Below are 16,658 nucleotides of genomic sequence, written 5' to 3'. Positions count from 1 at the left end.
ATCTTTTAATTTCATGGCTTCAGTTACCATCTGCAGTGATTCTGGAGCCTAAGAAAATAAAGTCTCTCGCTGTTTTCCATTGTTTCCCATCTATTTGCCATGAAGTGTTGGGACTGGATGCTATGATCTTAGTTTTTTGAATGTTGAGTTTTAAGCCAACTTTTTCACTCTCCTCTTTCACTTTCATCAAGAGGCTCTTTAGTTCTCTTCTTCACTTTCTTCCGTAAGGGGGGTGTCATCTGCATATCTGAGGTTATTAATATTTCTCCTGCAGTCTTGATTCCAGCTTGTGCTTCATTCAGTCTGGCATTTTGCATGATGTATTCTGTATGTAAGTTAAATAAACAGGGTGGCAAGAGACAGCCTTGACATATTCCTTTCCCAGTTTGCAACTAGTCTGTTGTTCCATGTCTGTTTCTTACTGCTGCATATGAGTAATATCACACAATATTTGTTTTTGTCTCACTTATCTCACTTAGCAGAAAGTCCTCAAGGTCCAAAGATCTCTTTCTAACATCCATATCTGATCATGGTATTTTTCCCAATTAGGTTTGTCCATTGATTCTGCACTGTGGATAAAAGAAACTGTAAACTTCTTTCTTTGCCTGATGTACTAGGTCATTGATGATCTTGTTCTTGTCTATCTGGTATCTGTCCAGCTTCATCTCCAGCAAGGCATATCTCTATGCTTTCACGCCTTTGCCTGTGCTCTTCTACCGATCACAAATGCCCTTCCTATAACTTGTGGGTGTCAAACTCCTTTCAGGTCTCACCACACACACAACTGCTCTGTGAAGTAGACTTAGGTTTCATCTACAATGTTCCCACTATATTTTATATTTGCAGTTTTCACAATGCATTATAATTATTTTAATACCTCATTCTCCTTTTGTATTTTTAGCTCCTTGAAAGCTGGGACTTTGTCCTCCTATCTTTGTATTCCCAGCTTTTAGGATTCCCAGGAATCTAGTACAAAGTAGCGGAGAAGGCAATGGCACCCCACTCCAGTACTCTTGCCTGGAAAATCCCATGGATGGAGGAGCCTGGGAGGCTGCAGTCCATGGGGTCGCGAAGAGTCGAACACGACTGAGCGACTTCCCTTTCACTTTTCACTTTCATGCACTGGAGAAGGAAATGGCAACCCACTCCAGTGTTCTTGCCTGGAGAATCCCAGGGACGGGGGAGCCTGGGAGGCTGCCGTCTATGGGGTCGCACAGAGTCGGACACGACTGGAGTGACTTAGCATCAGCAGCAGTACAAAGTAGATGTTTAATAAATATTTGCTGAATAAATTTAGAAGTTTCTCCAAAAATTTTAATTTAACCAGAGCATTTATATATTACATGATGAAATTGAAGATTAAAAATACTTATATGACAGCCTGTGTTTCCTGGAGCAGTTCCAATTTTAAAGAGTCTAGATTCTTGAAGTGTTAATGTAGTTACCAAGACATAATTTTTTGTTGAAAAATATACACATTGAAGCTATATGTTAATTTTTTAATTTTTTACAACTTATTTTTCCATTTGATTTCATGTACTTTTTAAAAATTTTCTAATTAAAGTCTTTTTTTCTAGTTCAGATCACTTTCAAAACAATAGATAATGAAAAATTGGCATGTACAACAGAAAAAACCTAAATTTTAGTTCTATCCTTTTAATGTGCACTTTGGGACAAATAACTGCCTATCTGTATTTGTATGAATATTAATAAATAAAAATTATTGGAAATTTAGAAATCCTTAGGTATAAGGATTAACTACTGACCAACAAAGGCATTTGCCATCTGCCTCTACTGAGATTCCTGGTGGACTTCCCTGGTGGCTCAGATGGTAAAGCGTTTGCCTACAATGCAGGAGACCCGGGTTCAGTCCCTGGGTCGGAAAGATCCCCTGGAGAAGGAAATGGCAACCCACTCCAGTATTCTTGCCTAGAAATCCCATGGATGGAAGAGCCTGGTAGGCTACAGTCCATGGGGTCGCAAAGAGTCGGACACGACTGAGTGACTTTCTTTCTTTCTTTAGGTATAAGGATTACCAATAATCTTATCAATAATAAGGTCTAGGATGCTGTGAGAGTAGCTCCCAATCTTTTTGGACTTCTGTTATTCTGGTGTGATTTCTTTAATATGGAGACCCTGCTTTTACTCCTTGTCCTTCTTCTAACAGTAGATTATTTATTTAACTTTAAATGAATTTTTAAAATAATTTTGAGAATGTATTAGTACTCTCAAGAAACTGGGTATTTCATAACATATCACATATTCATACATGAAAATGCATTTGTCAAAGACACTATTTGAGAATCCCCAATTAGGATCTGGAGTTGGCTGTAACTTATTACTATCTTTGACTAGTGAGGAAAGAGATATTGGCAAAGTAAAAGTTTGGAGCCAGAAAGGTTAGGTGTAAATCATGATTCTTTGAGTGAATAAATCTCTTTGAGCCTGTTTCCTCATCTGCAAGATGAAATACTAATACCTGCCTGAAATGGTTGTGAAAATTAACGGTTTCTATGATGGTAGTTAGTGCCTACTAAGTAAATTTTTCATAAATTGTAACTCCTACTTGCTTAGTATTAATAAAACCCTGAGAATAGATAAAAGGGTTTCCTGTTACACTAATTATTGGGTAATTTGTCTTCTTGAGCCGTTGTTACACTGTTTTCCCAAGGAGATTGGTCTTTGAGATTCTAAAAACAAAAGTGGCTTACAGATATACAGATCAAGAAGCAGAGTCGGGGACTGTTGTCTTCTTGTCCTTCACTACTATCCCCTGACATGCCAGTTAACAACATAAATTCATTTGCTTCCCCTTTCATTTTATTATGTATAATAATGTTAGTATTTTTTCCTGCCTACATAGGTTCCTGGTTATGTTAAGGAATTCATTTGGCTAGGATCCTTTGATCTAGCCAGTCAGAGTGTCTCTCTTTTAAACTTTCTCCACAATCAGATATTTAAATCAGTGTCGTTTTGCAAATAACCTTTTGTGACAAGTAACAAATAACCTTTCTACATTACAAGAAAAGAAAAAAGAGGGAGAGAGAAAGAACAAAGGAGAACGTTTTCAATTCCCTCTGTTTGATTCTACAAGCCTGCTTGTGTAAACCCATTTCCCTCACTGCTTTTTATTCGAGTGTCATCAAGAGCTTTCCTTGATCCACCTGCCTCCAGTTATTACTGTCCACTTTACAGCCAAACTTCCTAAAAGAGCTGTCCCTTTCATATGTTTTCCGTAGAGTCACTATCCAGTAACTAAAATTTGGCTTCATTTACCCCAGAACTGCTTTCACTGCTGATTGCTAAATCCTGTGGCCATGTCTCTCTCCTCGCAGTGAGCAGTGGCTGCTTTCTCGTTCTGGCGCATGGGTTCTCATTGTGGTGGCTTCTCCTGTTGCGGAGCACGGGCTCTAGGGCACCAGGCTTCATTCATTGTGGCACGTGGGCTCGTTAGTCACAGTACATGGCTTGTTGCTCTGCGGCATGTGGGATCTTCGTGAAGCAGGGATCAACCTGCATTTCCTGCATTGACAGGCAGTTTCTTTATCACTGAGCTACCAGGGAAGCCCTACTTCTTCCTAAAAAGCCTCTTTGGTCAGTGTACCATACTGTCCTGTGGCTCTTCTTGCCTCTGTGTCAGTGCTTTTCAGTCTCTTCCTCTTCCTCTGCCTGACTCTTGAATGTTGATGTTTTCTCCTAAGCCCTTGACACATTTTCTGTAGGATTTAACACTTCTAAGTGAATATTTGTTGAATGAATGTGTCTATATATTGATAGTTTCTCAAGAGATTTGACTATAACTGAACCTCATTAACTGAAAAAATGTCAGTATGTTACAACATGCACTTCACAGCCACACTTTAGTGCTGTCTGTCTGAGCCATGATTCTCTTAAGCTACTACATGCTTATAGTGAAAAAAATACAAGTCCATTATTCAGCCTTTCTGTCCGTCAAGTTTAGTTAGCTTTTTTAAAGTTCTCTGTATATAAATGGTAATTTTAAAAAGCATGCGTTACCCTAAATTTTTATACCAGGTTAACTGTTTACAGAAATTTTATAGCATTGATGTCCATCCTCAATAAAACAGTAATGTTTACTTGAAGTAGCAATTTAATTTAAATGCACTCTGCAATATATATTCTGAAGTTTAGGATTAGAAGGGGGGAGAAAATTAATATTTAATGAAATTTTTTCATGCCAGGCTCTGGCCTGTGTGTTTATCTACATTGTATATTTTCATTTTCTAACACTCTGGGAGATAAGTATTTTTAGTCATCTCATAGAGAAAACAAAATTAAGGTTAAGGTAAGTTAAAATAGACTCTACACTACAGGATATACAGCTACTGAAACTCAGAACCAGGCTTCTCTCAAACTTTATAGCCTATAGCTACCTTATAAATGATGCAGAAAATATAAACTAGGGATGAATGCTAAATACAGAAATATATTTTGTAAGTACTTGAGTTAACTAAATCCAAGTTGTGCTAAAAGTTGTCTGTGTCATTTTGTCCCTAGGCAATTATTTGGCAGAAAACTAGAGTATCAGATCATAAAATGGCTCTCATGTCTGTTCTGGGGACTGCTGTTATGGGCAATATGGAATCCTTTCAGTACCACTGTGAAGAATCTCAGGTATACAACAAAGATGTTCTTTAATAATTCTAATTTACCACTGAAGCTGTTTAATTATGTCCTTTTTGTCGGGTTGAGGTAACAAGAAGTGTCTCTTTAAAAATTTTAATGACAAAGGATGTATAAGCTCATATTAAATCTCTTTTCCCTGCCCTACTTCCTGTTTTTATCTCTTCTGTTTATTGTTTTTAATTTTAAGTATCATGGTTACATTAGTTGTTTAAGTGATTTTCAGTTTAGAATCTTCATCTCTTTGCTTTCCTCAATGAAAGAAACGGAGTTGAGCCCTCTTACCTTTGTTTCCCTTTCCCATCTTGAGTATGTCTTCCAGCTTTATTTTCCCACCTGTCGGCTCTAGAGAGTCTCTTGAGTCCCTGTAGCGCTGGATGAGGCCACTAACACTCCCAGTCTTGCTTGCTCTCTCTCTGTCGTGCCCGCTCCACTCTCAGGTCATCTAGCTTCAGAACCTGTGTCTTATGTAACCATCTTTCATTTGAAGATTCATGTTAAAAGTTGAAAAACTTGTATGGACTATACATTATTATGACTTCTTTTCTTTTCTATAATTTGTTGCAGTCTCTTGGCTACTAGTTCCCCTCCTATTCTCTTGTATAATATTGAGTTCTTAATAATTATCATTTTATTAGTGTCTTGGATGGAGCTTGTGCTCAATTAATGTATTAAGAATTCTCTCTACCTTAGAAGGTAGCCATGATCTGACTTGGGTTCTGTTTTTCAGAGCACCCTTAATAGTTGTTTAATAGTTTAGACACTAGTGCCGTTTTGGACTGGTCCTCTTGGCTGACTTGGGATAGGAAGGGTACTGTCTAAATTTTGCTGGGTTCTTGTGGTTTCCTAGAACTTGTTGCCCATGCTGGTAACCCAGGAAGCTTATGACAGGAGATTCAGACGTGCTACCTATGTTCTGCTTTAGAGAGTCTACCTGTCATAGTTTCGTCTGAAGACCAGCAGCATTAGCATTGCTTGGAAACTTGTTAGTTTGACAGACTGAGTAGGGGACAGACGTCTTTACTTTGGTAAAGGAGTACAAGAGGAGCTATTAGACAGCAGCATGGAAGTTAGCTGAAATATTTTATCAAGTTTTGAATGTGGTAAGATTAAAAAATTTGAGCATTTAGAGATGAAAGAAATAAAGGCTGTACACCTATATCTTAGCATCACTGGTGTGTGTTGTATAGATGGGAATGAAATTAATGAGATGGGATAGAGAGCAAGAAAAAGGGGTCTGATGAGGAGACTGAGGGAGACTATCTCCCTTATAGGCTGTAAGCAAAGGGAGAGAAAATCTCCCTAAAGAGGAAGTTTCAGAGAGGAAGTAGAAAATCCAAAAGAGAAGGCTGAAACAGTGTCATGCTTCCCAAAGGAGAGAATTCCATTGGTGTCAGGGTCTGCAGAGAGTCAGGTAGACACAGTAGAGCTAAGTGTCTATTGGAGTTGGTCATTGAGGTAGAAGCTAGATGATAGAAGGCTGGAAGTGAAGGGAGGGAGAGAAGGGTTCATAGTTGAAGAGCAATCAGGGGAGTATTCTTTGTTTATATATTGCCTTTGATTTTCGTTTTGCTTTTTACTTGAGTGATACTTGGGTATAGAGTCTTATAAGGCCTATCTTATTTTTTATTTTGTTGCACTGATTTAGTCTCTTACAGAGATTTTTTTTCCCCACAAACTAGCCTGATTTTCACTTTTTGTAACATTTTATAAGACTTTGCCATTTGATTTTAGTTTTCCATATAACTTACCATGTGTTCATTCTTAAGGTTATCTATCTTAAACCATTTTTAAAGCTCAGTATTTGGAAGTAATACTATTTATTCAGTGGCCAACCAAGATGGTGTGGAAGAAAAACACTAGCAATATTACTGATGTTTTCTTCATTTTAATCTTTATTCTTACCTATTCTGTTTTTTTTTTTTTCCCCCATCAACAAGCCTAGTAAGTCTTTCAGAGGGTGAACAGCTCTCCCTGATGCTCAGCAGGTGCTTTAAGAAGGCTCTCATATTACTTGGTAAATTATGCAACCATTTATAAGGGTTGTGAAGTTTTATAGTTAATTAAGTAGTTTCATTTTATAATGGATTATCTTGCTATATGTATTAACTTTTTTTAATTGGCGCAGTTTGGCTCTGTGACAGTAACGCACTTAGTGTTCTAAAGTTGGTAATGCATCCATCTCCTTAAACACTTATTTCCAAGGGTAGGGATAGCCACAGACATAGGTGGCAGCCTACAGCCTGTGTTGGTAGGGAGCCTCATGGTTTCTACTTAACTAAAAATAGCAAACCCCCTGACACTCTTGCTTTTTCAAACCTAGGCAGAAAATTTCTCACTATTACTGTTTCTTAACAGGTTAATAAAACATCTGATTCCAGTTGTTTCAGATAAGAAATTTTATAGGCCTGTATTTTGAATAATTTGATCAAGATCATATTAGTAGTGTAGCTGGAGTTTAAACCATTTCAGTCTGGCTCTTTGCTGTATTCATAACAGTTCTTTGTATTATCTCTAAAAGTAGGAGCATTTTCCTTGCTTTCTGTTCACTAAATCTCTCTTCCTTTTCATACATTTGTGAAATAGTTTTCTAAACAAAAATGAAGATAAAGTACATTGCAATGTGTCAAAGAGTAAGAGATCTTTTTCTCCTTCAGTAATGAAAAACTAGTCAGATTGACTTCATGGCATACTCAAAATAAAGATAGAAACAGCTACTTCTTTACAGAAAATGGTGGCTGAAAAGAAAAGGATGAACAGCCAGAGGAAAGTTACATTATAAGGGAAGAAATTTTTTTGAAAATAGTAGGAAATAGGGTTGAGCAGAGAGCAGCAGTATTTATACTGTATGTCCTATGACAATAAGATATGTATTCATGAAACTTTAATGAATGCCAGTTTTCCCTTAAAATTGCAAGAAGGGAGAGTTAGCTGAGAACACCAATTTAACATGCTTCAGTAATTTAAGTTTAATGCTCATGACATGGTTATCAAGAAGTTTATGGCTGTTTAGACCTTAAAATGAAAATCCATTTGTTAATTTTGATTATACCTTTAAATGTATATAACCAGATCCATGGACTCATGTTTACTGTTGACATTGCATATCAATACTATAATTATTTATTACAATTGTAGATTTTTCTAAGTGGATTTCTTCCAAAGCATGATGCAGACCACTCTTGCACAAGTCTTTCAACCCCAGAAAGGAGTTTCATCTTTATAAACAGTCGACCAGTACACCAAAAAGATATATTGAAGGTAATCTTTTTAAGAAAAAAGTAATTTGTCAGCTTCTTATAAGGACTATTTGTAATAATTTGTTCTAAAATAAGGAAAAGGAAAAATTATAGTATGGCGCTTCCCTAGTGGCTCAGATGATTAAGAATCTGCCTGCAATGTAGGAGACCTGGGTTCAATCCCTGGATTAGGAAGATCCCCTGTAGTAGGGAATGGTTACCCACTCCAGTATTATTGCCTGGAGAATTCCATGGACAGAGGAGCCTGGCAGGCTACAAAGAGTCAGAAACAACTGAACAACTAACACTTCACTTTCACTTTTCACCTTACATATGACTCTTCACAACAATTCCGTGGTGAATTATTATCCTTATTTATAGTGAAGAAGGTCTTCTCTTGTGGCTCAGCTGGTAAAGAATCCACCTGCTATGCGGGAAACCTGGGTTCGATCCCTGGGTTGGGAAGATCCCCTGGAGAAGGGAAAGGCCACCCACTCCAGTATTCTGGCCTAGAGAATTCCATGGACTGTATAGTCCTAGGGTTTGCAAAGAGTCAGACATGACTGAGTGACTTTCACTTTTACTTTCATAGTGAAGAAACTGAATGTTAGTGACTACCTTAGACCACATAGCCGGGAAGTAACAGAATTTGAATTTGAACTCAGGACTTTGAAAACACCCATGACACTGTGATCTTTTCCATGAAGTCAGTTGCACTGGATGCATGCTTGCACTTCGTGTTACGTAAATTCAAAGCTTCTAAATGAGCTTTAGTATTTAGATACTACTTTTCCTAATAAGCAGTTACATCCACTCAGTTTCTCAGTTGAATGTGCTTCTTCTGGTGGTATTTTAAGGATAATATTACTTAAATAATGCTATCTTTATAAATACTTTAAAGAATAATAATACTTTAGTATATTTCTGTCATTTTTTGTCTTCATTACATGTATTTCTAGCTAATCCGACATTATTACAATCTGAAATGTCTAAAGGAATCTACTCGTTTGTATCCCATTTTCTTTCTGAAAATTGACGTTCCAACAGCTGATGTAGATGTGAATTTAACACCTGATAAAAGTCAAGTATTGTTACAGAATAAGGTAACCTTTTTCAGATAATTTTTTGTATTATTTATAAACTTATGCAATCCTAGCTATTTTCATATGAAAAAGATTTACTTTTCTGTATAGATGTTTTTAATGTTAGTCTCATAATTTCCCCTAATACTTGTTAATTTGTATTTTTAGGAATCTGTTTTAATCGCTCTTGAAAATCTGATGACGACTCGTTACGGATCACTACCTAGTACAAATTCTTACGAAAGTAATAAAACAGATGTTTCCTCAGCTGACATGGTTGTTAGTAAAACAACAGAAACAGATGTGCTTCTTACTAAGATGGAAACATCTGGAAATAATTATCCAAATGTTGATACTTCAGCCATTCCTTTCCAAAATGATGTGCGTAATGATACATCTGGGGAAAACACTAATTATTGTTTAAATCATCAGGTACATATTGGTGACCATTATGATGATTATTTTAATAGTGAAAATTCTAGCATTGATAAGAATGATGGAAATGCATTTAAAGAAATCCCAGAGAATAAGTCATCGTGTGAGGACACCCAAGAGAAGAATAGTGAAACTTGGTCTGTGGATTCTGTTGGGCAAGCCCAATCAGAAAATGGCAATAAAGGCCACAGAGATGAGAGTGGAGAAAATGAAGAAGCAGCAGTTCCTGAGAAGTCTGCGGAAATTTGTGTAGATGACTGGAGCAAAGGAAATATACTTAACTCGAGAGGAGAAAACATTGAACCTGTGAAAATTTTAGTGCCTCAAAAAAGTTTAGTGAGTAATGTAAATAGTAATAATAATAATACAAGTCCTGAACAAAAGAATCTCTGTGAAAGTTCCTGTGACAAAAATTCAAATGTGGTAGATAACAAATCTGGACAGCTTACAGCTTATGATTTAATTAGCAATCGAGTAATCAAGAAACCCATGTCAGCAAGCGCCCTTTTTGTTCAAGATCATCGTGCTCAGTTTCTCACAGAAAATTCCAAGACCAGTTTGGAAGATGCAACAGTACAAATTGAAGAACTGTGGAAGACATTGAGTGAAGAGGAAAAACTGAAGTAAGTTTCCAGAGCTTTCATGTGACCTGAATGCTCAGATATTTCCATTCTATATGACTCACTGGGTTGAAAAAGCTTCTTTTTCTTCTTATTTATGGAAAAGCAGAATGGAAAATACCTTGTGGCTTGTCCTAGAGTACTTTTTTGACATCACTTTTTTGGGGGTTAATTTAGAGATTTTTACTTTCTTTTTTTTTCTTTTTGCTTGTTTTTTATTTTGGTATAAAACTACTTTCTGGTTTAAGTTTGTAATTAAAAGTTTTACATTCTTAAGACTACCATTTTCTTCTATTTCTTTTTTATACTAATCTTCCTATTATAGGACTTTTTTAAACTTTTCTATTAGAACCGGGTTTCTTTTTTAAGATCTTGAATATTCCCTTTTTAAATTGTTCTTTAAAACATGTAACAATACAAAAAGTATAACGTTGCAGATTTAATTCAGTGATTTTAATACTCTTCCTTATACTCTTCAGTATAACTCAAAAGACTTTCTTCTAAAATCTTTTATTTATTGGCAACTTATAAACTATGGTGGGTTTGGAGGAGTAGGTAAAATAGATGGTTTGATCTCTTCTTTAAAAACTACATATTATTTGCTATTTTTAGATGTTCAGCTTTAAAGATACCAAAAATCCAAATAGATCCTACTGTATCTTTAAAAGTTAATCTAAAAAGGTACAGCCTTTTAGAAACGAATACAACCTTAACTAGAGAGTAAGATCCAACAACACCATAGTAGGCCTAAAAACAGCCACCAATTAAGAAAGCGTTAAAGCTCAACAATAAAAATGACACCAATCCCAGTAATAAACAACTAACTCCTAGCCCTAATACTGGACTAATCTATTAGAAAATAGAAGTAATGTTAAGAAACACTTTCTCCCTGCATAAGTTTAAGTCAGTATCTGATAATACCCTATTAACAGTAAATAAAAATAACCCAATAATAAATTCAAATTACCTGAATAAATCCAAAAAAATATGATGGTTGTTTCCAGTTGACTGAAGGCACTTGGTATAATCACAGGATATTATGTTTTGAGTGATTTAGCTCACCAGAAAATGAAAGAGTGCAATTATAGTTCCAATCATATATTATTACCTGAGGCATCTCAATACTATGTCAGACATCTGGAAAAACTTTTAAGTTTAACTGGTCATCTGCATTTTATATTTGGTGATAAACTACATGGGTACTTGATGAATTGTTTTTCTTTTTTTATTAGCTTATTCAGTCTTGTAAAAACACTATCAATATTAAAGTAATAAAGATCACTTAACACCAATTGGCAAAACCTTTATAAGTTAACTTCTACATTTTTCTTTTTGTTTAGTGGGGATGATGGTTGTGTTTTTTTCTTTCAACATATTTATGTATGATATATATATATTAATGTGTATCTATAAAAGATAAACATATTCTTTTAATTAATTTATTTAAGCTTTTATTCTGTATGAAGATATAGCCAGTTAGTGAACAATGATAGTTTCAGGTGAACAGCAAAGCAATTCAGCCATATATACACATGTATCCCTTCTCTCCCAGACTCCCCTCCCATCCAGGCTGCCACATAACATTGAGTAGAGTTTCATGTGCTATACAGTAGGTCCTTGCTGCTTAAGATACTCTTATTTTAAGTAGAGGCATAATACAATTGTCATCACTTTCTAAAACATGAATTTCTTAATCTTCAGTGTTCAAATTTCTAATTATTTCATAAGTGTCAAATTTTAAAAGTTAAGTCAAGATGCAAATGAAGGTCATACACTATGATGATGATGATGATAATGATTTTTAGTTTTACCTAAATGACACATTCAGTTTAAAGATGAGAGCATTTAAGTTTTAATTCAGCAAGCCCATAAAAATTAAATGACATTGTTCAGGAAGTGATGAATTGAGAGTTGTCTAAGAATAGGGGAAAAAAAGCATAGATGTTCCCAGTTCTCATGGAAGTAGGTGCAGTGCAGCAGCTCAAGGTAGCTATTCCCTTTCAACCTCAAAACAGCAGTTATTACCCCAGTCTCAGCGTTGTTTCTCCTTGCGGGCCCAAGGTTTTAAGATACAAGGGTTATCGTTAATAGACCTCATCTAAAAATGATCAGGCAGTATTCTGGAATTCAAAGTTTTCTCTTTCTTATTGCCATAAGGTAAACAGAAGAGCATTGTTGAAGACCTCTGAAGCTACACCTGGGTTCAAACCTCAGTTCCTCTCTTTTCTAGCATTATGTAAAAATGTGTGCACAGTATCTTTTGGGTTGTTGTGAGGATTAAATAAGATATATTATGTGTTTGTTATAAGATAAATGACTGGCACATAGTAAATAATGTTCATGATATTAATCAGAGTTTTTAATCTGTGAAAAGAAGATTTCTCTCTTGTGATTGACATTATTTTTCATTTGCTTATTCAAGATTAAATTTAATTTGGAGGTCAGAAATAGAAACCTGTGGAGAAAATTTAGGTTTCTTGGGATCAGAGAGCTTACTACATGTCTAAGCTCTATTAGAATCTTCCAGAGCCAGAATCTGATGATCATGGCAGACCAGGTTGAAAATCATGATTAGTGAAAAGGTAGAGCAAAAATGTTTAACATTCAAGAATTGCATTAACTACCATTTCTCTTCTAATCTTTATCTTAGAATTCTTTTCCATGGTCTTAAGTTCTACAAGGAGTGCTAAGGAATATGAGAGCAGTCTCCTACAGATAATCAGTCCTTCCATCTATTCTTCCTTTTCTTTTCTTGTTTCTCTTGTTTCCAGTTTTTTTCCCCATCCTCCTTCCTCCCTTTTTTCTTTCTTCCTTTCCTTTCCTTTCCTCTCCTGTCTTTTCTTTCCTTATTTCTTTCAATTAGGAAATACTTACGTGTCCCTGGTGGCTCAGATGGTACAGCGTCTGTCTACAATGCAGGAGACCCTGGTTCAGTCCCTGGATTGGGAATATCCCCTGGAGAAGGAAATGGCAGCCCACGCCAGGTCTCTAGCCTGGAAAATCCCATGGATGGAGGAGCGTGGTAGGCTACAGTCCATGGGTCGCAGAGTCAGACACAACTGAGCAACTTCACTTTCAGGAAATACTGAGAATATTCTGTGTACAAGGCCAGTGTACTCTAGCTAATCATTTCAGATACAGTGATAAATGACAAATAAAACAATACTTTCACTAATAAAAGTACAATCTTAAAGAAACGAGTTATGAAAACACTTAGCAGTTAGGCTTAATCATATCTATAGGACAGGAGATACTTCCTGAATAGAAATTGATCAGGATGGTGTAGAGAATTTTCTGTTTAGTAGGAACAGCACATAAGAACGCCCAGAAGCTAGAAGGAAGACAGTGTTACTGAGGAATGGAAAGATGCCCTTTATGACAGGAGTGTATTATGGGGGAGTGTAGTAAAGATGGGCTTCCCTGGTGGCTCAGCCAGTTTTTTACTGCATCTGCAGTGCAGGAGACTTGGGTTCAATCCCTGGGTTGGGAAGATCCCCTGGAGAAGGGAACAGTTACCAAAAACAGATCATGGGATCCAGTCAGATCATCGAAGGTTCGAAGAGTTTTAAATAAGACCTAGGATCAGGGTTTTCTACCAACAGCTTAGGATACAGTAGAAGGTTCCTACATTTAAAATTTACAGTAGAAGGTTCCTACAATTTTTTCCCTTCTGGATTCCTCTCCCCCACCCCACCCCACCTTGCTTTCATCTCTTTTCCTCTTGTGGATTAGAAAACACTTTGTCCTCCTACTAGTATCTCAGTCAGTTGACTTGAACTTTTGTTTGTAGTAGCCATGAATATATTTCTACTTAGAATAACTAAGAATAATACTGTAATTGGGATAATACTGAAAATGGTAAATAAACTTTGTATTACATGTAATCTTGAGATAGAGTCACTTGAGTTGGTTAGTGATAAATCAGAATTAGTATTTTTCATTTAAGTTACTAAATCCCTTAATGACATAAAGTCAAAGATAACATCTTTTTTTACTTAATATTTACTTAATATTCCTTTGGACATAACTTTTATATTTCCCAAGGAACTAATTAAATTGACTTCTTGAATAAATCAAAAGATTAGTATCATGTGTGAAAAGTTGCACATTATAGTTATTTACAAATGGTAACCTTCATCTTGAACTCACTCCATTGTGGGAGAAAATTTTGAATTTGTCCCAAAGCTAAAAATACTTATTTATAGTACTAATTGAAGGCAAACTGTATTGAAAACTTTATGCATTATAACTTAGACTTTGAGATTCTAAGTGGAGATGGAAGAAAATAACGTTAATTATGAGCATGGCCTGCCTAGGCAGCAACTACAAGAAGCATTTTTCCTTTACCTAGTTTACAGTGAAATAGAGTCTTTTTTTTACATTCTTATTCAGCTAGTATTTATTTATTCAACAAATACGTACTGAGTACAAGCTACACAATGTGCATGTCTCTTGTGTTTTAGTCTCACTTTCTACATTTAATACCATTCTCCCAATAGTAGTATTTTTATTTTCTAATACATACCTATTCAAATTTCTCCTTTAAAATGTATGTATATTACCTATAATATAACTCAACCAGTTTTTTAAGAGTTTATAAAGCTCAGAATTACATTCTCTAGTCTGCATTTAAAAATTCATTTTAAAATCTTTTTAGCAAGGTTGGTTAAATAATTACCAATCTTTAATCAACTATGTGCCCCATTCATTATAAGATAGGTGTTTCTTGATAGAAAATAATGATACCATATATTTACTATCATCTACTAGGTTCCAGTAAATGATAGGCTTCCCTGGTGGTTCAGACGAAAAAGCCTCTGCCTGCAATGCGGGAGACCTGGGTTCTGTCCCTGGGTTGGGAAGATCCCCTGGAGAAGGAAATGGCACCCCACTCCACTACTCCTGCCTGGAAAATCCCATGGATGGAGGAGCCTGTAGGCTACAGTCCATGGGGTCGCAGAGAGTCAGACATGAATGAGTGAATTCACTTCACTTCATTTCACTAGGTTCCAGGAACTATTCTAATTACCTAAAACATTTTAACTCATTTTATTCCTCACATCAAAGTTATAAAGTATTTAAGATGTATATTATCTAGATATTACAGATGAGCCTACTGAAATACAGGAAAGTTAATTCATTGTGTAGAGCTGCTAAATGCAAAGACAGGCCAGGCAGTCTGTCTCTAAGGTCTCTGCTCTTAGCCAGTACAATTTGCTGAATACAGATAGTAGTTTTTAGTTCTAGATTTGTATTAGAATCACCCGTGGAGCTCTCTAAAAACACTATTGCCCAAACTCAGCCTAAGTATGGAGAATTGTAAGCTCTTGAGAGTGAGACCAGTAGAAAAGGGATGATATAACCGGAGAAGACAATGGCAGCCCACTCCAGTGTTGTTGCCTGGAGAATCCCAGGGACGCGGAGCCTGGTGGGCTGCCGTCTATGGGGTCGCACAGAGTCGGACACGACTGAAGCAACTTAGCAGCAGCAGCAGCATAACCACTATACAAGACTGTTTTTGGCGCTAGAAGTTAATTTTATCCCTGTTATTATTAATCAAAATACAAAAGACCTTTTAACTTTTTCATTTCAGTCAGTTCAGTTCAGTCGCTAAGTCGTGTCTGACTTTTTGCCACCCCATGAATTGCAGCATGCCAGGCCTCCCTGTCCATCACCAACTCCCGGAGCTCACTCAGACTCACATCCATCAAGTCAGTCATGCCATCCAGCCATCTCATCCTCTGTGATCCCCTTCTCCTCCTGCCCCAATCCCTCCCAGCGTCAGAGTCTTTTCCAGTGAGTCAACTCTTCGCGTGAGGTGGCCAAAGTACTGGAGTTTCAGCTTTAGCATCATTCCTTCCAAAGAAGTCCCAGGGCTGATCTCCTTCAGAATGGACTGGTTGGATCTCCTTGCAGTCCAAGGGACTCTCAAGAGTTCTCCAACACCACAGTTCAAAAGCATCAATTCTTCGGCACTCAGCTTTCTTCACAGTCCAACTCTCACATCCATACATGACCACTGGAGAAACCATAGCCTTGACTAGGCGGACCTTTGTTGGCAAAGTAATGTCTCTGCTTTTCAATATGCTATCTAGGTTGGTCATAACTTTTCTTCCAAGGAGTAAGCGTCTTTTAACTTCATGGCTGCAGTCACCATCTGCCATGATTTTGGAGCCCAAAAAAATAAAGTCTGACACTGTTTCCCCATCTATTTGCCATAAAGCGATGGGACCAGATGCCATGATCTTTGTTTTCTGAATGTTGAGTTTTAAGCCAACTTTTTCACTCTCCTCTTTCACCTTCATCAAGAGGCTTTTTAGTTTTTAACAGTATAATTTTAAAAGGTCCAAATTGACCTTTGTGTTCAGTTTATTTGAACTTATTTTTTTATTGCTAATTCTAAAATGAGAAATAGTAACTGAAGAAATTAACATTTAGCTATAAAACTAAATTATAAATTTATAAATTTAATCATAGAATGTTTATTTTGAGCGTTACTATTAGACTGACCCTGATCTTATTAGTATATAATTACTAGGGCTTCCATAGTGGCTCATTGGTAAAGAACCGTCCTGCACAATGCTGGAGAAGTGGCTTTGATTCCTGGGCCGGGAAGAGCCCCAGGAGAAGGAAATGGC

General features: G+C 36.4%; 1 protein-coding gene across 3 annotated transcripts in view; it reads left to right on the top strand.

The window, feature by feature from the left end:
• Positions 1 to 16,658, top strand: part of PMS1 (PMS1 homolog 1, mismatch repair system component) — a 131,029-nt gene that overhangs the window by 99,476 nt on the left and 14,895 nt on the right. For all 3 annotated transcript variants that reach the window (XM_027555522.1, XM_027555512.1, XM_027555530.1), the window contains exons 6-9: positions 4,519 to 4,635; positions 7,783 to 7,905; positions 8,843 to 8,986; positions 9,134 to 10,023. In XM_027555522.1, the coding sequence (XP_027411323.1) occupies positions 4,519 to 4,635; positions 7,783 to 7,905; positions 8,843 to 8,986; positions 9,134 to 10,023 (1,274 nt within the window). The remainder of the gene's footprint in view (positions 1 to 4,518; positions 4,636 to 7,782; positions 7,906 to 8,842; positions 8,987 to 9,133; positions 10,024 to 16,658) is intronic.

The sequence above is a fragment of the Bos indicus x Bos taurus genome, chromosome 2 (genome assembly GCF_003369695.1).
Source record: "Bos indicus x Bos taurus breed Angus x Brahman F1 hybrid chromosome 2, Bos_hybrid_MaternalHap_v2.0, whole genome shotgun sequence".
NCBI lineage: Eukaryota > Metazoa > Chordata > Mammalia > Artiodactyla > Bovidae > Bos > Bos indicus x Bos taurus.
Note: the sequence above shows the minus strand (reverse complement) of the source record. Positions and strands in the feature narration are given on the sequence as shown.